Source organism: Stegostoma tigrinum, chromosome 1 (genome assembly GCF_030684315.1).
Source record: "Stegostoma tigrinum isolate sSteTig4 chromosome 1, sSteTig4.hap1, whole genome shotgun sequence".
In the NCBI taxonomy this organism is placed as follows: Eukaryota; Metazoa; Chordata; class Chondrichthyes; order Orectolobiformes; family Stegostomatidae; genus Stegostoma; species Stegostoma tigrinum.
The window spans coordinates 98,944,213-98,969,956 of NC_081354.1; the positions used below are offsets into that span (position 1 = coordinate 98,944,213).

At 41.1% G+C, this 25,744-nt stretch overlaps 1 protein-coding gene across 6 annotated transcripts in view; it reads left to right on the forward strand.

The window, feature by feature from the left end:
- Positions 1–5,995: 5,995 nt before the first annotated feature.
- The window catches only part of n4bp2 (NEDD4 binding protein 2), an 89,323-nt gene continuing 69,574 nt past the window's right edge, over positions 5,996–25,744 (forward strand). For 5 of the 6 annotated variants that reach the window (XR_007247585.2, XM_048531427.2, XM_048531433.2 and 2 more), the window contains exons 1-3: positions 5,996–6,353; positions 11,011–12,502; positions 23,392–23,516. Coding sequence is in view for 5 of the 6 variants with exons in the window: in XM_048531427.2 (XP_048387384.1) it covers positions 6,083–6,353; positions 11,011–12,502; positions 23,392–23,516 (1,888 nt within the window). In the remaining variant the exon portion in view is untranslated. The remainder of the gene's footprint in view (positions 6,354–11,010; positions 12,503–23,391; positions 23,517–25,744) is intronic. The other variant, XM_048531458.2, reaches the window with a different exon arrangement.

Genomic DNA, 25,744 nt, shown 5'->3' on the forward strand with positions numbered 1-25,744 from the left:
CGCTAATCTCACTACCTCTGATATATTTGTGATCATCTAATCTTGGCAGCCTGTGCCCAGTCATTGGTGGTCTTGCCCTTGGCTGTCTCGGATATAGGAATTCCCTCACTTTTCCACTCCCATCCTTTAAAAAATGCTTCTTTGATGACCAAAGCTTTTGTCATCTGACTTACACATCTCGTTGGTGTCATATTTTTGTTTGATTACTGTCACATGTACTGAGATACAGTAATCATACTTTACATAGACACATCAGGATAATAGAACAGAATGCAGAACATACTGTTACATCAATGAAGTGCAGAGGAAGATCAAATTTAATATATGAGAGGTTTGTTCATAAGTCTGATAACAGTGAAGAAGCTGTTCTTAATGCTGTTGGTGCATGTTTTCAAACTTTTGTATTTTCTGCCCAATGGAAGAGGGAAGATGGAAGACTTTTAGATTTTATCATGCTCCTTTGATGCATCATGGAATATTTCATTGCGTTAAAGGTACTCTACCAATAATTTTTTTTGTTATATTTCTACAATTCTGAATGTTCCTAATCATTCTCTTGTAACCTGAAGTATGAAATTGTGCTCCTGAGATGCTGTTTGGCCTGCTGTGTTCATCCAGCTTCACACTTTATTATGCTTTTGATACAAGTGTTCCACTTTGTTATCTTGGATTCTCCAGCATCTGCAGTTCCCATTATCTATGAAATTGTTCAGTGAGTCTTGGTTTTACAGTTGAGTTTGTTTTTTACCGTTACTCAAAAGAAATGAAATCATTCGTTTATGTATGTCAATTTCAAACCAAACTTTTAAGTTCGTATAGTCATCAAAACCTCAGTAAATTTGCAGAAACAACGACAGGTATGACACTGCACTGGAGACAATTTGGCATGTTATTTTTCTCAATCAACAGTGCTCTGAAGCTGCAGGCATTAGGGGAGGTAATTGCCTAGTGGTATTAACGCTGAACTGTCAACCCAGAAACCCAAATAACGTTCTGGGGACCTGGGTTTCGAATCCATGACAGACGGTGGAATTTTAATTCATTAAATATCTGGAATTAAGAGCCTAATGATGACCATGAATCCACTGCTGATTGTTGGAAAAACTCATCTGGCTTACTAATGTCCTTTAGAGAAGGAAACTGCCATCCTTACCTGGGAGCATCCCACCCAGACCCATCCCCTTATAACCCCCACACCCCTGAACACTGCGGGCAATTTAGCAAGGCCATTCCACCTAGCCTGTATATCTTTGGACTTTGGGAGGAAACCGGAGCACCCGGAGGAAACCCACGCAAACACGGGGAGAACGTGCAAACTCCGCACAGACAGTTGCCCGAGGCTGGAATCGAATCTGGGTCTCTGGTGCTGTGAGGCTGCAGTGCTAACCACTGAGCCACCGTGCTGCCCTCTTTAAACAAAGGTTGACCCCATCAGCGAGCTCGTAGCAATGTGGTTGACTCTGAACAGCCCTCTGGGCAATGGGGATGGACAATAAATGCTGCCTAGACAGCGACGCCTTTATCCCATAAATGAATAAAGAAAAAGAAATTAAACTAGGTCTCTCTTGTGGCATAGTGGTAATGTCCTTACCCTTGGACTGGGAGGCCCAGGTTCCAGTTCTACCTACTCCAGAGGCACATAATGCTATGAGGTGCAGAATGACCCTCCCCTCTGTGAACTAAAACCAAAACACCCCATAGTCAGTAAGAGGAGTGTGAAAAGTGGTGTAACCTGCCTTTCAGCCACTTTTAGTAGTCAAATAAAATAATTCTCTGACACTCACTTTAAACTCAACAATTAGCAATTTATTTATCTATAAGTGAACAAATTAATTAAACTATTAGCAAAGCAAATAAATGCCTAATAACTAACTATTCGCGAATAAAACAAGGATATAATGGCATGCTGTTCCAATAAAAAAAGTCTTCGCACTTTTTATAAAAGTAAAATGTATAGAATTTAGTCTCTCGAAATTACAGACAGCTTACATCTTCTGGAATGCTCTGTTCCTTCTCCATCGAATATTCTACCAGGAATGCCTTCTCTGTTGCTTCTTCTGTCAGGAATATTAACTGTGCCATAGGTATGTTTGATTTAAATGGTGCTTTCTCTAAAACTTAGAAAAGACTGAGAGAGCCAGCAATTAAAAACTGAGAGCTGTTATCTCTTGCAGATAGCAGTTTGTTCTTCTGTCTTTGTCCAACTACCCTCTTCTTGCATACCCTTGATGACCTATTGATATCTTGAAGTAGGATTGGTCCTTTGTTGTCTAAACCATCAGATTTAAATTTGTTTCTTGGTATCTAAATGCCTGGTTCAAATCGATTGGCTAAATTCAAAACTTGTTGTCTTGGTCATAAAACAAAACTGCTTTTGATACAGAGACAATGGGAACTGCAGATGCTGGAGAATCCGAGATAATAAAGTGTGAAGCTGGATGAACACAGCAGGCCAAGCAGCATCTCAGGAGCACAAAAGCTGACATTTCGGGCCTAGAACCTTCATCAGAGAGGGGGATGGGGTGAGGGTTCTGGAATAAACAGGGACAGAGGGGGAGGTGGACTGAAGATAGAGAGAAAAGAAGATCGGTGGAAGGGGAGTATAGGTAGGGAGGTAGGGAAGGGATAGGTCAGTCCAGGGAAGACGGACAGGTCAAGGAGGTGGGATGAAGTTAGTAGGTAGGAAATGGAGGTGCGGCTTGGGGTGAGAGGAAGGGATGGGTGAGAGGAAGAACAGGTTAGGGAGGCAGAGACAGGCTGGGCTGGTTTTGGGATGCAGTGGGGGGGAGGGGATGAGCTGGGCTGGTTTTGGGATGTGGTGGGGGAAGGGGAAATTTTGAAGCTGGTGAAGTCAACATTGATACCATTGGGCTGCAGGGTTCCCAAGCGGAATATGAGTTGCTGTTTCTGCAACCTTCGGGTGGCATCATTGTGGCACTGCAGGAGGCCCATGATGGACATATCATTTGAAGAATGGGAGGGGGAGCTGAAATGGTTCGTGACTGGGAGGTGCAGTTGTTTATTGCAAACCGAACGGAGGTGTTCTGCAAAGTGGTCCCCAAGCCTCCGCTTGGTTTCCCCAATGTAGAGGAAGCCACACCGGGTACAGTGGATGCAGTATACCACATTGGCAGATGTGCAGGTGAATCTCTGCTTAAGATGGAAAGTCATCTTGGGGCCTGGGATAGGGGTGAGGGAGGAGGTGTGGGGGCAAGTGTAGCACTTCCTGCGGTTGCAGGGGAAGGTGCCGGGTGTGGTGGGGTTGGAGGGCAGTGTGGAACGAACAAGGGAGTCACGGAGAGAGTGGTCTCTCCGGAAGGCAGACAAGGGTGGGGATGGAAAAATGAGACATTACCCGCCTCAACCTCTCCACCCCTCTCACCCACTCCAACCTCTCCCCCGCGGAACGGGCAGCCCTCCACTCCAACCCCAATCTGACCATCAAACCCGCAGACAAGGGCGACGCAGTGGTAGTATGGCACACTGACCTTTCGATCACCGAGGCCAAATGCCAACTCTCCGACACCTCCTCCTACCGCCCCCTTGATCATGACCCCACCCCCTAGCACCAAACCATCATCTCCAACACCATTCATGACCTCGTCTCCTCAGGGGACCTCCCACCCACAGCCTCCAACCTTATTATTCCCCAACCCCGCACAGCCCGTTTCTATCTCCTTCCCAAAATCCACAAACCCGCCTGCCCTGGTCGACCCATTGTCCCAGCCTGTTCCTGCCCCACCGAACTCATCTCCACCTATCTGGACTCCATTTTCTCCCCTTTGGTCCAGGAACTCCCTACCTACGTGCGTGACACCACCCACGCCCTCCACCTCCTCCAGAACTTCCAATGCCCTGACCCCTAACACCTCATTTTCACCATGGACATCCAGTCCCTATACACCCGTATTCCTCATGCAGATGGCCTCATGGCCCTCCGCTTCTTCCTGTCCTGCAGGCCCGACCAGTCCCCCTCCACCGACACCCTCATCCGTCTAGCCGAACTCGTCCTCACCCTCAACAACTTCTCTTTCGATTCCTCCCACTTCCTACAGACAAAGTGGGTGGCCATGGGCACCTGCATGGGCCCCAGCTATGCCTGTCTCTTTGTAGGTTACATGGAACAGTCCCCATTCCGCACCTACACAGGCCCCAAACCCCACCTCTTCCTCCGTTACATTAATGACTGTATCGGCACCGCCTCTTGCTCCCTAGAGGAGCTCAAACAGTTCATCCACTTCACCAACACCTTCCACCCCAACCTCAAGTTCACCTGGGCCATCTCCAGCACATCCCTCACCTTCCTGGACCTCTCAGTCTCCATCTAGGCAACCAGCTAGTAACTGATGTCCATTTCAAGCCCACCGACTCCCACAGCCACCTAGAATACACCTCCTCCCACCCACGCCCCTGCAAAAATTCCATCCCCTATTCCCAATTCCTCCGCCTCCGCCGCATCTGCTCCCACGATGAGGCATTCTACTCCCGCACATCCCAGATGTCCAAGTTCTTCAAGTACCGCAACTTTCCCCCCGCAGTGGTCGAGAACGCCCTTGACCACGTCTCCGCATTTCCTGACACACATCCGTCACACCCCACCCCCGCTACAACTGCCCAAAGAGGATCCCCCTCATTCTCACACACCACCCCACCAACCTCCGGATACAATGCATCATCCTCCGACACTTCCGCCATCTACAATCCGACCCCACCACCCAAGACATTTTCCATCCCCACCCTTGTCTGCCTTCCGGAGAGACCACTCTCTCCGTGACTCCCTTGTTTGCTCCACACTGCCCTCCAACCCCACCACACACGGCACCTTCCCCTGCAACCGCAGTAAGTGCTACACTTGCCCCCACACCTTCCCCCTCACCCTTATCCCAGGCCCCAAGATGACTTTCCACATTAAGCAGAGGTTCACCTGCACGTCTGCCAATGTGGTATACTGTATCCATTGTACCCAGTGTGGCTTCCTCTACATTGGGGAAACCAAGCGGAGGCTTGGGGGCCGCTTTGCAGAACACCTCTGGTTGGTTTGCAATAAACAACTGCACCTCCCAGTCGCAAACCATTTTAACTCCCCCTCCCATTTTCAGACGACATGTCCATCATGGGCCTCCTGCAGTGCCACAATGATGCCACCCAAAGGTTGCAGGAACAGCAACTCATATTCCGCTTGGGAACGCTGCAGCCCAATGGTATCAATGTGGACTTCACCAGCTTCAAAATCTCCCCTTCCCCCACTGCATCCCAAAACCAGCCCAGCTCATTCCCTCCCCCCACTGCATCCCAAAACCAGCCCAGCCTGTCTCTGCCTCCCTAACCTGTTCTTCCTCTCACCCATCCCTTCCTCTCACCCCAAGCCGCACCTCCATTTCCTACCTACTAACCTCATCCCACCTCCTTGACCTGTCCGTCTTCCCTGGACTGACCTATCACCTCCCTACCTCCCCACCTATACTCTCCTCTCCACCTATCTTCTTTTCTCTCCATCTTTGGTCCGCCTCCCCCTCTCTCCCTATTTATTCCAGTTCCCCTCCCCATTCCCCTCCCTGATGAAGGGTCTCGGCCCGAAACGTCAGCTTTTGTGCTCCTGAGATGCTGCTTGGCCTGCTGTGTTCATCAGCTTCACACTTTATTATGCTTTTGATACAAGTGTTCCACCTTGTTATCTTGGATTCTCTAGCATCTGCAGTTCCCATTATCTATGAAATTGTTCAGTGAGTCTTGGTTTTACAGTCGAGTTTGTTTCTTACCGTTACTCAAAAGAAATGAAATCATTCGTTTACGTACGTCAATTTCCAAACAAACTTTTACATTCGTATAGTCATCAAAACTTAAGTAAATTTGCAGTAACGACGACAGATATGACACTGCCCTGGAGAATGAAGCATCCCAGCCAAGCTGTAAACTGATTGGACCAAACACCAGGCGGGCCTTTCTCCTCCTCCTGGTGACCTGTTGCTTGGGCTCCATGACGCAATGGCGCAAGTTACGTCGGTACTAGCCCCGTCCCCTGCGGCCGTAACCGTTCTCCGGGTCTGGCTTCAGTTTCAGCTGCGAGGAGGGTGTCCGCATAATGCCGAGGAAGAAGAGAAATCCCGCCGCATCTAGTCCGGCCCGGCCGCCTGGACTGGGGTCTCCGACCAGAACTGGCTCCGTTGTATCTTCTGCCGCCGCCGATCGCTGTCAGGCTCCAGTACCTAGGTGGGCCTTGGGCTCCAATTCAGTGACTGCCTGCCCTGCGAATGGGGTAAACAAGGAGAAATTGCTGAACAGGATGACAGAGATGTTCTCTCACCTAGACCCGAGTGTGGTGTATGTGGTGCTGTCCGAATGTGACTTCAAAGGTAACGCTTGCTGCTGGAATATCTCCCTGACACACCAGACCTTTAGCCTTTTACCTGGATCATCGGTAGCCGGCTGATGTATTTAAATATCGCTGCTGTAATTTCGCCTGGTATTGTAATTGTGGTTACTCTTCTCTTTCCCCACACCTAAGTCTGTTCTTTTAGGAAGTTCATTCATAAAACAAAATCGTTCGTTTTTAAGTAAACTTACCAAGAAGTAGTAGTAAACGTCTTTTTTGCGTCTGCACCCTACCATCTCAAGGTATAAACCCCTATGCGCGCCGCTTCAGAACTCGTTTTTTTCACTGCTCAGAATTTTAAATTGTTTCAGTAACTTCAGTGATTGCATAATCACGGTCAGAATCCAGTGTAGTCTGAGGTGAGTGTTTATGCAGCATCAGAGGAGCTGAAGTCCTTATTTTAAAGTTGCATCTTATCGATTTAGTACTGATCACTTTATTGAGCTAACTGTCATTGAATTCAATGTTAGAATGTTCTCCCGCTCTAGGGATTTGTAATTTTCATTTAGCAGACCTAAATTACAGATCTGCGTGTGCACTTTCTCCTTGTCTCGGATCCAAAGAGATGCGCATTGATTGCCAGGTGAATAATGTTAGAAGCAGTAGTGTTATAACCACATATTTATCATTGTTCCCGTTTAAGTTTTTAGAACCTTTCCAGTGGCCCCAAGATTTTCAGGCTTTTGATCAGACTATATATACTTTGCTCAAGATAAGAGGAGCTATCGTACAGAGCTGCCTGCCTTGGTTGTTGCACCTTGTGAGAGCAATATGGGCCAAATGTTGGCAAATGGGACCAACAGTTTAGGATATTCGATCGGTGCAGACAAGCTGGACAGAGGAGTCTGTATCTGTGCTGTATAACTCTGACTTTAAATGAAATAATCACCAGTCAAGTTGTGTGAACATGTGTTATATGGCTGAAATTGCTTCATGTCAGTGAAATTGTCAACACGTGCTGCCCAAAATGTGTAACAAAACTTAAAAAATGTTCAACAGATTGATTTGATTTGGTTTGATTTGATTCATTGTAGTTGCATTTACCTAAGTATAGTGAAAAGCTTTGTTTTGCAAGCAGTACAGGCAGATCATTAGCAAAGAAGGATGTTCAGATGATAAGGCACTTAAAAAGTGTGAGGCATACAAGGTTATAACTGCACAGGAAGTGTGCAAAGCAAGATCAACATTATTTGAAACTGGAGAGTCCATTCAGCTGTCTAGTAGCAGTTAGACTCTTAGCTGGCCCTTCCAAGAGTTAATGATGTTACTGTTCTTCTCTGTAATTTTCTAGCTTTTGGATTAATAAATATATTTTTTTCTTCATGTTGGCATTAGAAACCTTGTATTCTGTATTTTTATATTTCAAGTTGAACCCTGAGATGTATGGCCAACTTGTTTTTGCCTTTATGCACATTGTGATGTATGTGACATCTGAGATGATGTCACTAAAATAGTGAGTATTCATCCCTGGACTGATTTTCATTGCCAGATTCTTTCAATGGTGTAATAATCCTTGAACACAGACAGTTTAGAGTTCGCAGTTACATGTGTCCATTTAGCAGTGACAAATGCCAACATCACAATTTCAACTATAATATTGTTTAGCAGGCTTTTTTTAATGTAATAAAAATCTAACACAAAAGTTGGATGCTACCACTTTGTTCCAAACATCACTGTACCATTTGCTGTGTGCAGTGTTCAAGTAGAACTCAGCATGTTTTTGTTGAAGGACCATTTCCTCGAACTGATTGGTGTTCTTCAGATCCTGATTCTTTCCCTGAATTATTTCTGATTGTTGTCCATGGAAAGGGATTAAAAAGCTAAAACAATAGTCGCCAATAATCATGTCCAATTTGTTTTAGGTTTGTGGGGCTTCACTTTGGAAACGGTGCAACAGTCTATTTAATGAAGAAAAATGACAGATTCCTAGTTAGAAAATGTAGCAATGTATCTGTTCTCTTTGGTATTTGTACCACCTTACTTTATGGACAGAAAGAAATGCAAACAGCCAAGGTAAAGTTACCAAGTGACTGCATCGAGCAGTAAAGGAATCTGTGATATTAATTAAAGAGGTCCTGAACACCAGAAAGTAGCTCCTAGTTGTGTCAATGCAGATGTTCATGTAGTATCCCCCGTTTGTTATTAAATTATCTGCCATACATCACAATTGCAAATGACAGGATAACTCTGGTTCAGTTCTTATGGCACGTGTTTATCAATATGCTGCCTGTCTGTTTGACATACATATCATCCTGTCTTGTAGCTTTTCCAGGTTGAGACCTTGTTGGAGGTATATGCATAACTGAATGAACTAGGTGCTGAAGGCAAGCATGAGATGTCAGTGACCAAGGCATGTGGTATGTGGCGTACAGGAGTATTATGTGCAATTTTGGTGCCCTTATCTGAGGAAGGATATTCTGGCTATGGAGTGAGTGCAACAAAGTTTTACTAGACTGATTCTTGGAATGGCAGGATTGACATATGAAGAGAGGATCAGTTAGAATTGTATTCACTGGAGTTCAGAAGAAAGAGAGGGTATCTCATGGAAACCTATAAAATTCTAACAGGGCTAGACAAACCAAACACAGGAAGGATGTTAGCAGTCCAGAACCAGGGGTCAAATCCTAAGGAGAGGAGCAGCCCATTTAAATCATCATAGATTCCCCTCAGTGTGGAAGCAGGTCATTCAGCTCATGGAGTCCACACCAACCCTCTGAAGAGCATTCCAACCAGACTCCCCTACCACATTCCTGTAACCCTGCATTTCCCATTTCTCGTCCACCTTGCACATTCCTGGACACTTTAGCATGGCCAATCCGCCTAATCTGCTCATCTTTGGACTGTGGGAGAAAACCCACGCAGATATGGCGAGAACATGCAAATTCCACACAGACAGTCGCCTGAGGGTCGAATCGAACCTGGGCGTCTGCTGCTGTGAGGTAGCATTGCTGAGCCACTGTGCTGCCCTGAGGTGAGGAGAAACTTACTCGGAGAGTGGTGAGCATGTGGAATTCTCTACCACAGAAAGTGGTTGAGGCCAAAACATTGACTGCTTTCAAAAACTAATTATTTATATTTCTTAAGGCTAAAGGGATGGGGTGAAAGTGGGAAAGAATTACTGAGTAGCTGATCATGTTGAATGGGGTACCAGGCTTGAAGGACCAACTGGCTTTTGCCTGCTCCTATTTACTATGTTTCCAAATGCTGGACTATGCTGATACATAGTGTTGGAACTCAGTCCTGATACATTTAGTGACCCAAAACACCGTATCATGGCTGGCTTTTATTGGTTTGGGAATGAGACATGATCTTTGTCCGCAGAGTGAAAGGTTGATCTAGTTTCTGTTGGAAGGGTGTAATGGAGTCTTGTACTCTTGCCTCATCTTGATGGGGAAAAGGAATTTCCACTAAGACTAGGGGAATATTGTCCAATCCCTGCTTAGTGGGTGAATGTTGTGGTTTATGGGAAGGTCTGCTAATTGGTGCTCCAGCATTTCCATGACTCAGTTTCTGCTGAGAGGGCTATGTGTGTAGTTGACACTTTACAGAACTAACCTGAGTCTCCCAAAAATTTGGCTACATATGAATGTAAAAAAATTATGGAACACTACAGTGTTGATCAGGAGAAGCAACAAACCACAAGAAATATAACTCCCTGGACACTTGGTAGGAATATACTCATTTTCTGTCACTCATAAAATGTTCACTCCACAAACAGTGAATAACTTTTTACAAGTGTGTTCATATCTTTTGCTTTGCTAATTGTGGAGTTACAGGTTGTTGTTAAATCTACATATGGGATATCTTGGGATCCCAGAATATAGGAATATCTCTACTCAATGCCAATTTTCATTGCTGATATCTGCAAATGAACTGCTGAAGATCTTAGTTATGAATGTTTAGGTTCACATTATATGGCAGACTAGATGAGCCATGGTTCAAAATGTTTGCCCTGATCCACAAGGCTGCGACTTGCATTATGTGATCTTAATTTTTTTTCTTTGATTCATTACATTAATGTTCACATTCAGTGCACATCTATTGATCTTTACAGAGTAACTACAGTTTCAAAGGCATTTTGCTGCACTGCCGTATTGAGTTGATTGCTTGCACATGTCTGGGTCTTGATATTATGGATGTGTTTATGGAAGAGAACATGCCTTGAAGAGGCGACAAAGCGTTGGGCTGATAGTGCTGCCCGTTGTGTTTGATGCTACCCCATTGCGATTACTAAATTATGTTCACAGTGCCAAGCTCAGTTCTGTTGCCTTATTGAGACTACATGCCCACATAAGCAATACTGGCACCATAAGGGTAGATGAACAGTATATATGTTGCTACGGTATACTGTACAAACAACCTGCTGTTAAATTGTATAGTTGATTTCTTGCAACAATCCTGCCTTGTTTTCTGTCTCCATTCCACATACTTGATAGAAGAAGGATTGTTTAAAGTTCCAGCTTGCTTGTAAGATTTAGCTACATTGTGAATGTACAATTCAGCCATACATTTAATTCCAACAGACAAACATGAAAATTACATGCATAAAATCTGAAATAATGATTTAGCTTGGGAGCAGAAAACATTCTTGTTTATTCACATACTTATTTGATAATTCCTTTTTTTATCTTGTTTAGCTGACGATGCAATGGACTCTTTGTTGGTACTGTCTGACGCAGCTGAAGGTGTAGCATCTTCCAGCTTCACTGGATTTGACCATGTGGCAGCTTCCTTGAGTGATGATCAAGTTAATAGTAAGAGCAAAGTAGTCATGAACAACCACAGAAGTAATTTGCTTGTTGTTTCTACTAGTGCTAGAGAACCTGGATTGCACTTGTCTGAACAATTGAACTCTTCAGCTGAAAATAAATTGGAAAATTCTTGCACAAACACCAATGATGAAACTGTTTCAGAACATAGCACGACTTATCAACACTACCAGCCATTTATGAATCGATATAATTCTCCCATTAGTCAGTTTTCTAGACTCTGTGTTAATGACGAGTTACCTCAGCTAATTCAATCAAATTTGAACTCTACTTTCAAGTGTATGCTAAATCAACAGCAAACAAGTGATAATGCAATGTGTCACGGGCACTCACCATTTGCTTCAGATTCAAAAGAATGTGAAGAAAGTTTAGGCCATTGTTTTGATTATGAAAATAATGTCTTTGAGAAAAGACCAGAAGTTCAATTAGATTATAACAAATTGCTGTCAGAAGATGTTGAAAGTTCCAGCAGCAAGAAATCCTCTAATGACCCTGGGATTGCATTTTCAAACAACATAAGCACAAGTAGTCCAGATATATGGACAAATGAAACTGAAAACGACAGCTTGTCAGCAGCCATTTCTGTAGACATTGTCCCAAGCAAGTATGGTGATTCAGTGCTTTCAGCTCAAAAATATGACTCATATTCAAATTCTTTAGATCAGCAAACTGGATTATCCCGAAACAGTGGCATTTCTTCTGAATTAGGAGGAAAATGTTCTGGTACAACTGGCAATGAAATACCGTGGTTCAGACCAAACACAAATCCATTGCCTGAAGAAAACTGCAAATTATTTGAAGAGACACAAGCATATAAAGAAATAAATCCAAAAAGCAGCATTCTCTCAAAACCATTAGAAAATAGAGGGAGTAATTTGAACAATATACAACAAAACACAGCTTGTTTTCCTCATTGGTTAGGGGAAAATATAAGTAGTGAAAAACCACCTAATTTACTGAACAATGTGGGAGCAGACTACCATCGGTATTCCAGTAGCATGCTGTTTCCACATGTTCCAAATATATCTCCAATCTCATGGAACCCATGGGCTCCTGAATTCATACCTGTGAGTTTGCCAAAGACTTTTGTCACCCCTGTGGCAATGGCTCCTGCAAAACCAAAGTCTCATGTTGTTTCACCATGGAGACCCGTAAGAGCTGGTCCTGGTTCACCTCATCAGTCTATGAGATTGGGTGTCACCAACTCACCTTCAAAACCATGGTTAAATCTGTCTGGCATTCAGCAGTTGCAGAGCGAGTATCCATTTCCAAAGCATATCAATAAGAAGGTATTAGGAACAACCAAAATGCTAATTTTGATGAGGGGACCACCTGGATCTGGGAAAAGTACCCTAGCCAGGTATGAAGTAACCATAAATATATTTTTCCTTTTTTATTCTATGTATTTATGAAGCACATTTGAAGAAAGAGAAAATCTGCCCTTTTATAAGTGCTGTGTCATTTTCTTGTAGCATTTTGCAACCAATGATTTTCGCTAAGTGCCAGTCTTAGTGCAATCGTAGAATTCTCACTTCTGAGTTAGGAGGTTTCTGCTTTGATATCCAGTTTAGAGAATCCCTCATAATTTAATCTAACTCTTCACTGCAAGTTAAGTGAATGATGCATTATTACAGGTGCCAGCTTTCAGATCAGATGTTAAACTGAGGCCTCTAATCTTTGGATGGATTTCATGGAAGTAGTCACAGAAGTGCTGAACAGATCTGTTTTGTCCTGGCTAACCTTTATCCTTCAAATGAACTCCCTAAACCATATCACAAGACCATTTATCTTATGTCTGCTTGTGAGATCCTGCAGTCGGCACATTCATTCCTGTGTTTTGTTACGTTATTATAGTAACTTGAAACCTGTAGGATTCGTTGTGAATCACTTTGAAAGGCACTGTGTTTAAAAAAAACTACAATTTTTTTTGAAGAGCTTTGACGCTTTTTGAGTTGGCAAAAGAAAATTATAGTTTCAAGAAGTGTCGTATGTGCTAAGTGTTTCATCTATTTGAATTTTTTGTCTCATTTCTCATTTTAGTTTACGTTTATATCAATTAATTCAAGCATCTGATTGTTTTGTGGTTAGTTTCTGTTTATAGTCTTACCAGATCATAGGACTGCTCTGTGATTAGAGGGAGATGACTCATGGTAGTTTAACCAGAGGGTCACCACGCCTCAGTTGAGGGGTGAGGTTGAGAAATAGAGTCCTTCGTGGTAACCTCAGCTGGTACAGGAATTGAACTTGTGCTGTTGGCATTACTTTGCGCCCCAAAAAGCTATCCAGCTAATTGACCCCCTCAAGATGGACGGTTGAGAGGAAATATGAACATTTTTGGGTAGCATATTGGCTCAGCAGTTAGCACCGCTTCCCCACAGTGCCAGGGACATGGTTCAGTTCCACCCTTGGGTGACTGCCTGTGTAGAGTTTGCTCATTCTCGGCATGTCAAAGTGGGTTTTCTCCCACTGTCCAAAGATGTTCAGGTCAGCTGGATTGGTCATGCTAAATTGCCCATAGTTTCCAGAGATATGCAGGCTAGTTGGATTAGCCATGGGAAATGCAGGTTTACAGGAATAGGGCTGGGTGTAGGTAGGTTTGGGATGCTCTTTTGAGGATTGGTGTGGACTCAATGGGCCAAATGACCTGTTTCCACACTGTGGGGATTCTATGATTCTATAATGACAGATGTTCAAAACCATGAAGAGTCTGGCAGAGCAGATTGAGATGGTATGGATACAAAGTTGCCTGAATGATAGGAAACAATCATAGTGAATAGTTTTTTTTGGACCAGAGGAAAATGTGGAGAAGTGTTCTCTAGTCAGCAGTGTGACACTGATTTTCTTACTGCGTATTAATAACCTTCAATTGGGTGTAAGGAAACCATTTCAAAATATTAAATTACATCAAACATGAAAGTCTTGTGAATTGTGAGAAGTATAATAATGGACTTAGGAAAGACATGTGTAGGTAATTGGAATAGGCAAACACAAAGAAGTTGAAAACCAAAAGAACTGCGGATGCTGTAAATCAGGAGCAAAAACAAAGTTGCTGGAAAAGCTCAGCAGGTCTGGCAGCATCTGTGAAGGAGAAAACAGAGTTAATGTTTTGGGTCTGGTGCAACTTAACACAGGGATGTGTGAACTGGTACATTTTTGTAAGATGAATGGGATGAGGCAGCGTAAAATGAAAAGTACAATTCAAAGGTGGATGCAGAAACAGAATCCTGTGAATATTGTACATGCATTGTTGAGCGTGGCAGGGTAGATTGAGAAAGTGGTTAAAAAGCCATGAAGCATCAAAATAGAGACATACAGTATAAACACTTTGATAAATCTTTCTAAAACGTTGGTTCAGCTTCAACTCTGATTTTACATAACATGATTTAAGAAGGATGTGAATACTTCAGAGATGTATTGCTGAAAAAATATACATTTTATTGAAGTTTTTAGTGTTGTACTCATTGGGACAATTTGCAAGGAAACCAATTCAAAAGGAAAGCTTTACTGTATTAGAAGAGAATGCCAATTGGCTAGAAACTGGATTCTGCTGGAGATGTTGCTGTGGAGAATACACCAATTAATAACAATTGACAGTTAACTACCAAGCTTTGTTTAAATTTTAAACAAGCGGGTAGATTCTGGTAGCTATTGACCTGAGAAATGCGCAAATAAATTGCTGCCACCTATTTCATTGAGGAATGGCACAGAAAGGTGTTATGAGAATAGATTTAGGGTTGAGGGATTTCAAAAGTTGCACTTTGTTCTTTGAAGAAGGAGGTTAATTTGATTGAAGTTTTCAAAATAATGAGGTACCTGGGCAGAGTAGATAGGGAGTTGTTAGTGCAAGGGTTTTAGAGTTGCAGGGCCTCCATTTAAAGTGATTGGCAAAAAAGAAAAAAACAAAAGTGACATGGAGTAAAATGTTTTTACACAGAGTGTTTAGAATCTGGAATATGGGAGTATGGTGAAAGTAGATCCAAATATTTAAAGGGAATTGGATTATATCTCATGACAGAAAGTTTGCAGGTTTACAGGAGAAGGGTAAGAGGTTGAGAGCAGCTGATCTTGTACGGATATGGCAGATTGAATAGTACCTTTCTTTGTAATTAATATTACTCATTATTTAAATTAGGTTGAATTTGTTGAATCTATTTGGGTCTTTCCTTTTGCACTTGGTAGTGCAAACACGATAAGATGCAATGTTGAGAGAGATAATGGGAACTGCAGATGCTGGAGAATCCAAGATAACAAAGTGTGGGGCTGGATGAACACAGTAGACCAAGCAGCATCTTAGGAGCACAAAAGTTTTTCTTAACATGCAATGTTGACTTGGTTTTAGATAATAGAGCTGATCATGTAGAACTGTAAAATTTCACAAAACAGAAAGAGACAATTGCCCCATTATGCTGTCTGAAAACTCTGTTTCCAAAGTTTCCTTTCCATACACTTATCCACTTGCCTTTTAGTGTTGTCTCAAGAGGAATTCATTTCAAAAATGAAGAAACTCTCTAACTTGAAATGATGATGGTTGTGCATCTTCAGGCACCCCACTAATTCTAGATTCAGGAGAATGCTAATCTAGTGAGATAGATCCCTTAGCAGCTTTATTATGCAAGTAAGACAAGTAGGACGATGTTGTGTAACAGTGAAAGTTGGAGTTGAGGAAGATTGATCAAGATGCACTTAAAGAGGCAGGTTTTCTAAGCACAGAAAAACACACTCAATTGGTGTCCATCTTTGTTTTTGTTTGTTTAACAAATGCATATGCCCAGAGGCAAGCGATAGCTGCCTCATTTGCTAAGTTTAATTATTCTGCTGCATGGTCTCTGGAAGAGAGATTGTAATGTTCACATCATGTCCCCTGTCATATTCATTCAAAACAAATGATCGACAGATGGAATTCGAAGAGAGAATTGAACACACAAACAAGGAACGAAAGTAGGCCATGAGTCTGCTTTGCCATTCAATAAGGTCCTAGTTGATCTGATTTTAATCTTAACTCTGCATTCCTACATTTCCTGATAATCTATCTACATCTGCCTTAAAGATTGTGCATCCCACTGCCTTTTAAGGAAGTGAATTTAAAGTCTCTCAACCCTCTGAAAGGAAACAAAATGTTGCTTAAGATAACAAATTGTGGAGCTGGATGAACACAGCAGGCCAAGCAGCATCTCAGGAGCACAAAAGCTGACGTTTTGGGCCTAGACCCTTCATCAGAGAGCCTGCGATAGGGTTAGGGTTAGGGTTAGAAACGTCAGCTTTTGTGCTCCTGAGATGCTGCTTGGCCTGCTGTGTTCATCCAGCTCCACACTTTGTTATCTTGGATTCTCCAGCATCTGCAGTTCCCATTATCACTGATAAAATGTTGCTTAATCTCTGTTTTAAGAGAGTGACCACTTATTTTTAATTTATAATCCCTAGTTTTGGATTCTCCCACAACAGGAAATATCATTTTGACATCCACTTGGTCAGGTCCCTTCAATTAAGTCACCTCAGACTCTTCTTAACTCCAGAAGATAAAAGCCTAGCCTTTCCAACCTTTCCTAAATGCAATCTGCTCTTCCAAATATTATTCTAGTAAACCTTCTTTGAACTGATTCCAACATGGTAGCATCCTTTCATACCTATGGTGACCACTTTTATACACAAGTGTTCAGATGACTCCCTGTATAATTGAAGCTCAATTCCCTGTTCTTGCATTAAATTCCCTTGTGCAACACTAGCATTCTATTAGTTTTCCTGATTATTTACTGTTACCTGTACACTAACTTGCAGCGATTCATACGCTAGGTCGCCCAGATTTCTTTGTATCTCAAGCTTTGCAAGCTCTCATTATTTAGACAATATGTTTTTTTATTTTTTTTGCCAAAACGAACAATTTCACACTTTTCCATATTGTACTCTGTCAGCTCTTTGCCCACTCACACAGCGTGCAAACAGACCCTTTGGTCCAACTAGTCCTCGCTGACCGTTCTCCCAAATTAAAATAGTCCCACCTGCTTGCATTTGGCCTATATCCCTCCAAACCTTTCCTATTCATGTACTTACTTAAATTTCTTTTAAATGTTGTAACAATTAGCAGCGCCGTGGAGCAGTAAATAAAATGAAAGACAACAACTAAAAGTAATAACAATAATGGCAAGGTATACTGCAGGGGTGGAGAACCATTTTACATTGGAAGGCCACACTTTATTTCAATGAGATCCTATTGAGCTGCATGCTGAGAATTTTAACACATACAACAAAATATCATTTTTGTTGATTAATTTTTACTAATTTTAATTGAAGTCTGCTGTTATAGGAGGACTTCAAACAAAAAAATTGAGGGAAGATACATTTATTTGTTCGGCAAAGTTGGCAATAGAACTAATAATAAGCGAAAAATTTAGACAGCAAACCATTTAATGACTTTTTTGTGATTGCTTATTGTGAGATAGGAATTGGATATTTGGTTCCAACATCATTGACCATAGCTTTAATTGATCCTCCAAGTTAATATCCGTCATCTGAGATCTGAAGTGCGTTTTAATTTGTGTTGCATATGAAAATGTTGATTCTCAGTAGGTTGCCCCAAAACAGTTGTTTCAGAGATGGTAGGAACTGCAGATGCTGGAGAATCTGAAATAACAAGGTGTAGAGCTGGATGAACACAGCAGGCCAAGCAGCATCAGAGGAGCAGGGGCAGGAGGAGGAAGCAGCTTGGCCAGCTGTGTTCTTCCGGCTCTACACCTTGTTGTCCTAAAACAAGACAGCATTCGATGGGCATGTTGATGTAATTGAGGGCATTCAATGGCATTTTTCCACATTTCAATGGGATCCTTATTCGTGTCAAATAGAGATTCCAAAATATCTTCTGAGAGCTCAATCAATTCCATCTGAAAGTCATCAGATGTTTTGGAGACCTCGAACAGGTGTGTTTGAAAAGCTAGTTTCAGTGTGAGGACATGATTCTCAAAATCTGCAAAGCTTTCATTGTAATCTTCAATCAGGAAGCCTGGAACAGCTGTGTATTCTTTCCCATCGCATTTCCTTAATGATTTGCTTGTATCCTGTTCATTAATTAACTTTGCCAGTTCAGCTGAAAGTTCCATTCAGGTAAGGAGAGTTTTGAAAGAGGTCAGCTTTTTCTGAAATGCCTAGAATTTTAGCCACACATCATGTAGATTAGGTTTTACCCTGCAGAAAAAATATTCAGATCGTTTTGCTTTGACATTATACCTCTCAAAAATGTAGCATTTCTGCAGAAAACCTCTTTTGACAATTCATATGGTTCATTCAGTTTCTCAAAAAATCTTGTAAAACTTTTGTCTTTGTGAAAACAAATCACAAGTATTTGTCCTAATGACAACCAGCGCACTTTAAAATGATTTTACAGATCCACATTAATTGTTTCATCATCAAGCTGAAGCATGTTGCAAAATTGGCAATGCCATGATGCATTTGCTCGAATGTAGTTTACAATACCTGTAACTTTCTTTAGTGTGTTACTCAAAACAGTAGATTTGGCACAGAGATTTGTTTGAAGCAAAAGACAATGAAAGGGAATCAAATTATCTGGTTCTGGTAATTCTTTTTGTAGTAACCCATCAAATCCTTCAGGTTTTCCTCTCATAGAAGGTGCACCATCTGTGCATACACTTAATAAATTGCATATATTCAGTTTCGCTTCATGGCATTTTTCTTTGAAGACAATGAAGATGTCAGTTTCATGTGTCCTCATTGTAAACGTACCCAAAGCCAGTAACTCCTCTTGGCAATAAAAATCTGCAGTTATAACACGAATAAGAAAACACTTGCGCTTAGCCTTTAGTGTCAGTGGGTTCATCCAAGGCAATCGAATAATAAATGTCTTTGCTTTGACATATCGTATGAAGTTGTTCTGTTACATTGAGAGCTAATTCATGTTGCTGATCATTTATGGTCCTTCTTGAAAGAGGTATTTGTTTGTACTTATTAACTTTACCTGAATCTGAACCTCCTATAACTTCAACATTGCATTCTTTTATGATTTCCACATTGTTAAATGGATTACCTCTTTTTCCATGTATATATGCTACTTTATAAATTGCTTCAGTGATGTCAGTCCCATGTCCAGACATCATTTTGAATACTTGCTGCTGCTGCTCCTTTTTATCTTTCAATTTCTTAAGTGTATGCTTTCAGGGTTCTTCTTACAGATTAGCATATTTATGAGTTGCAAAATGCTGATATGCATCGTATTTCTTCACTGTTGCAATTATGGCATTGCAGAGCAAATGCATCACTTTTTATTTTCACAGCAACGACATAATACTGCAATTTCCATTCTTCATTGAATACTCTGTTCTTTTCCTTTTAATGTTCTTTTCTTAGTTTTTGTCATGACTGGGTTACCAGTAAAAATTTTTGAAATGGTACACAGATTTAAGAAGGTGGATTTAGTATTTGCGGACAAATAGGCAGAAAGCTGCAACTAGGACCCAAAAGGCTGCATGTGGCCTTAAGGCCACAGGTTCCCCGCCCCTGATATAGTGTATAAGCAGGGTACTTGTAATAATAGGGCAAAAAAGAGATACGCAATTAAAACGGCCCACTTTAGGGCAACCTAGCTACTTTATAAAACAAATAGGAAGCAGTTAACATGTGAAATCATCATCATCTAACAGCTCTTTATAACTCAAACTCTCTATTCCTGGCATCATCCTGTTAACTCTTTTCTGAATCCTGGAGGTTGCAGGAAACAGCCTCTGATGCATCCTTTAGCAAACTGAGGCTGCATTGATATCACTGATGCCTGAATAAGGTGACAGGGGAAATGAGGTGCACAATCCTGCCAGAGTACATTGTAAAGATACTGATAGCTCTTTTGGACTACAATGACTTCGCTAACCTTTATCCAGACGAAGAAGAGGATGGCAAGAAAAAGAGGTGTTCATAAAAGAATATTCTTTGGAGATGGAGAATTACTTGCCTACGCACCTCATCTCCCTTTCACAATCCTCACAATGTTCATTTAACCTATTTATCCCATTGGAGGCTCATTGTGTCCTCTTCACAATTCATTTTCCCACCTATTTTTGAGTCCTCAACAAATTTAGCTTCCATATAGTTGGTCCCTTCATCCAAATCATTTAGAGTCAGAGACCTACAGCATGGAGACAGGCCCTTCAGCACAAACTGGTCCAGACTAACCTCATTTTCCTACACTTGGCCCATATCTTCTAAACCTTTTCAGTCCATGTGTCCATCCAAATGCCTTTTAAATGTTGTTAGTGTACCTGTCTCAATGACTTCTGCTGGCAGTTCATTCCATATGCATGCCACCCTCAGTGTTAAAGAGTCACTCCTCAGGCTCCCATGTATTGTTTCTCCTCTTACCTTAAACTGATGCCCTCTAGTCCTCGATTCCCCAACTCTGGGGGAAAAAGACTGAGTGCATTTACCCTATCCATGTCTCTCATGATCTTATATACTTCTGTAAGATCCCCCTTCAGTCTCCTATGTTCTAAAGAAAAAGGCCCTTGCTTGTCCAACCTCTCCCTTAACTCAGTCCATTGAATCCTGACATCATACATGTAAATTTCTTCTGCACTCATTCCAGTTTAATAACATCCTTCCATTAGCAAGATGACCAGAACTGAACACAATACTCCAAGGGCGGCCTCGCCAACCTCCTGTACAACTGCAACATAACTTCCCAACTTCTGTACTCAATGCCCTGACTGATGAAGGCCAGTGTGCACGCCACTAGTCATGGGCCTCCAGTCCGACAAGCATCCTTCCACTCTCATAGTCTGCTTCCTACCATCAAGCCAGTTGTGTATACAATTTGCCAGATCTCCATAGATTCCGTCCGATCTAACCTTCCAGAGCGGCTTTCCATGTGGAACCTTATCAAAGACCTTACTGAAATCCATATAGATTACATCTACTGCCCTACCCTCATCAACCTTCCTGGTCACTTCATCAAAGAACTCTAACACATTTGTGAGGGATGATCTCTCATGCACAAAAACATGCTGACTACTCCTAACCAAACCCTGTCTTTCCAAATGAATCAATATCTTATCCCTCAGAATCTTCTCAAGTAACTTAGCTACTACAGATGTTAAGCTTACTATTCTGTAATTCCCAGGTTTTTCTTTGCAGTTCTTCTTGAATAAGGGCATAACATTCGCTACCCTCCAGTCTTTGGGAACCTCCTCTGTGGCTAATGATGCAAATAAATCAGTTAGGGCCCCCACAATTTCTTCTCTAGCCTCATGCAGGGTTCTTGGATATATCTGATCAGGACTAGGAGATTTATCTGCCTTCATACATTTATGTAAATTGTAAAGAGTTCAGACCTCACTTGTAACACACTGTCAACCTGAAAAAGTTCCATTTGTTCCTAGTCTCTGCTTCTTGTAAGCAGGTCACTCTTATATCCATGCCAACATGCTACCCCTAATGCCATGAGCTTTTTTTTACTCCAATCACCTTTAATGTGACACCTTACCAAATGCCTTCTGGTAATCTAAGCACAATACATCTACTGATTCCCCAGGATCTATAATACAAGTTGCATCCTCAAAGAACTCCAATAAATTAAACATGATTTCCCTTTAACAAAACCATGTTGTCCAGCTGATTACCTTGAACTTACCTAAGTACCTTGTTACAACATCTTTCTATCATTTTCCTTCTGACATGTTAAAGCCTGTTGACTCCTGCTTTCTGCCACCTTTTATTTAATAAAGAAGTTATATTAGTTATTTTCCAATCTAAAGGAATCTTCCCCAAATTTAATAAGTTTTGAAAATGAAAACTATTGCATCAATTATTTAATCGGCTACATCTTTTAAGACGAAAGCCTTTAGGACCTGAGGACTCAGCAATTTGTGACTCTAGCAATTTACTCAAGACTACTGCCTTGGTATTTGTAATATTCTTGAGTGCCTCCTCACTTTAAATTCCAGATTTATAGCTATTACCAGGATGCAACTTTTTTCCTCTCTATTGAGAATGAAGAAAAATATTTGTTCAATTTGTCTGCCATCAGTTTATCACCCATTCCTAATTCCCCAAACTCATTTTCTTTAGAACCAACACTTAATCTTTGTTAGTTATTTTTAATATGTGAAGACGCATTTCCCATCTGTTCTTATGTTTTTGACTATTTTCCTTTGTACTCTAACTTTTCCCTCTGATACCTTGTAGTAATTCTTTCCCACTTTTTATATTGTGTCCAGTCTGTTGACCAGCAACCTACCTTTGCAAAATTGTGTCTTTTCTTCGAGTTTGATGTTATCTTGACTTTTTCTATTTAACCACAGGTGGCACAGCCTTCCCGTAAAGATTTTCTAATTTGTTAGACTGTCTCTATTCTGTACTTTCTGGGAATATTCCCTTAGGTGTTTGCCACTGCCTCTCATTTGATCTATCCCTTAACTTAATTTGCCAGTTGTCTTTCATTTACTCTGCTTTCACATCCTCCTAAATGTCCTTGTTCAAATTCAAAATCGTAGTCTTGGACCCACATCATTTTACCTTGCAATGTGTATGAAGTTCAGTCATGTTATGGTCCCTGCTACCCAGGGACACTTTTACCTATGTGAGTAATTAATCCTATCTTGTTTGTCAAAATAAGGTCTACTATAGCCTCCTCTCTCTCTGCCATAACATGTTAATCTCAGAAACTATTCCAAAAACATTGAATGAATTTCTCATTTTGACCACATTTTTGTATCTGATTTTCCAGCCTATATGTAGGTTAAAATCACCCTTGATAATTGCTGCACCCTTCTGGAAGAACCACTTTGCAGAATCAAAGTCACCCTAGAACCACCAGTCTCCATGTTCTCCTCTATCCATCTTCTATCCCCCCCCCCCCCCCCGCCCCGTCTCCCTATTTATTTCAGAACCTCCTTCCCCTTCCCCATTTCTGAAGAAGGGTCTAGGCCCGAAACGTCAGCCTTCCTGCACCTCTGAGGCTGCTTGGCCTGCTGCATTCATCCAGCTCTACACATTATAATCTCTATGTTGAGCAGTCCTGTGTCATTATGCTAATAGGCAATCTTACAATTTAATGTCGAGAGCCAATCTGTTACCAAATGAAATCTTATCAGATGTCTTTTTGTTTAATGCTTGATTGACATCATTTGCCTACCTGTGCTAAGCGAAATATATTTCCAAATTGCGACTGACTTTTTTTTTTGACTAGCTTGTTGCATAGTTTGAAAAGTTGAGATCTTGCACATAATTAATTGAGCTTTCATTGCACTTGGACAGAATGCTTGTTCAACAGGGGCCTAATGGAATAATTTTCAGCACAGATGAATATTTTTGTCGAAATGGACGCTACCAGTTTGATTCAAGTTTGATTGGAAAAGCTCATGAATGGAATCAAAAGAGAGGTGAGAATTTTTTAAAAATGTATTCTTCATTACTTTAGACAGTATTGCAGAAGTGAATCTATTACATTGCTTTCTACACAGGTGAACCATTTCAACTTTGCGTTCATTCAAAAACTACTTGAATGTTATATTTGTTGTACAATTCTCATTGAAAAAGGTTACATTTGGGAATATCTTTTAAAAAGCCCACTATAATCTTCAAACTTTTTGGACATTCAGGGCTACTTTGTTTAATCTCTCCTCAAGCTTGTTATCGTTCTAGTAAATCTACACTGCACTGTCTTGAAGACAATTATATTCTTCCTTAGTTGATGCGCAGCACTGCATATGACACCAATGTGGTCTAACCAAGCCTTTGCTCAATTGAACTATCACTTTTATTAAAGTAATTTTCTGTAATTCTTTAATTAAATTTATTTGCCATGATTTCTCCCATTTGTTAAATCTGATAATTTTTCCTCGATTTTATGGTTTCATCCATACTGCTTACAGTACTACTGTCCTTGTGTCAGTAGCAAATTTGCATATGTGGTTTTTGGTCTTCCTCCAAAGTTATTAATTTATTCAACAAATAGTTGTCAACTGACACAGATTTTTGTGGGATACCACTAAATGCATTTTCTCGGTTAGACTCTGTTATCTCTGTTTCCTTTTGTTCAGCCAGTTTCATAATCCAGGTCAATAATTTGTCTAAATTTTATCATTTCAGCTTTAGTTTTTGGTTACTTGTGATGGACTACATCAGTCATCTTCTGGAAGTCAATTTCAATAACATTCATAGCCATTCCCTGTCCTCCCCTTTATTATGAGTTCAAATAATTCAGTCATTTTCTTAAGGCACTTTGCAAATCTATACAAGCTCTCCTTATCAGCTGAAAAATTTCAAGATGATCGATCACCCCTACCCTCACGTATAAGCATAAGCAATTTCTTTACAACAGATATCAGGCTAAATTATTTTCCTCATTTACATTAAATGGTCGAATAAATGTACTTGATTTCTAACATGAAGGAATGGTACTGAAACACAAGAACATTATAAATGCCCTCTCATCGTCCATTGTTCTTGCAGTGAAGTAAATAAAGCCACTATATTTTGAGGGCTACTCTCTTTGGAGAGAGAGAGAGAGAGAGAGAGAGATGACTGGTGCTGGTTCAACCTGAGGATCACCACACCTCAACTGAGGGGAGAGTCAAGGAGGAAGGACCTTCATAGTAACCTCAGCCATTATGGGAATTGAACCCATGATGTTGGCATCACTTTGCATCACAACCCATCTATTCAGCCAAATGAAAAGTAATCCTGAAGTTTGCATGTTTGGAAGTTGCCTCGTTTCCAGCAAAGGGAGCCATCTCTCAATAGGAAGCGTTGTGGACCCATTTTCTGCATCTGCAACTGCAATTTGATTTGCAGCTCACATTTTGGGAACTGCTATACCACGGTCTTAATCCTTTCTAATTTTTTAAAAATTCTACCCAGTCTCCTTAACACTTGTTATATCATTGCTTATCACTGAAATGCTTTCATCCTTATTCGTTGAGACTACTCTTCCTCAAACCACTTTTCCCATCTTTCCTGCAGTCTTAGTTATCCAGTATAGCTTTATTTCAGTTCTACCCACTTTGAACCATTTCTTCACAAAGGCTACCATGTCACATGGTCCAAGTTGAATTTGTGGCAGTAACTTGTTCAGTTTGTTTCTGATATATTCAGTGCATTTACATAACAAATGCTTTGGGCTACACATGCTAACCTGATCTCTTTCTCTGTTTTCAATGCACATTATTTCTAATTTGTCTCTGCTAGTTTAATTTCTTCCTTTAGTTTTCTCTTTATTTCCAGTGCCCAAAACAAAATTTATGACTGTTTCTGTACTCTCTTTCATTTTGTTTGATCTGAAACTGTTATTAACATAATCTTCTATACCAAACCCCTCCACTCATAAGTACTTATTTAAATTTGTTTTCTGTATTAACCTCACTGTTATGTTTATTCCTCTACAGTTTGAGATTAGAAGCTTTACAATCTGGTTCTTTAGTTCCTAGCTCCCAGTATTCTCCAAATAAGACCTCTTGCCTGATTCCTAAATTGTTAGTCCCAAAGTGGACCACATTAACTCATTTATAGAACTATAAGAGGCCAACAGTACAGAGAAAAGCCCTTCAGCCCATTGAGTCTACACTGGTCAAAAGCAACCACCTAACCAGTCTAAGGAGCATCTCAGGAG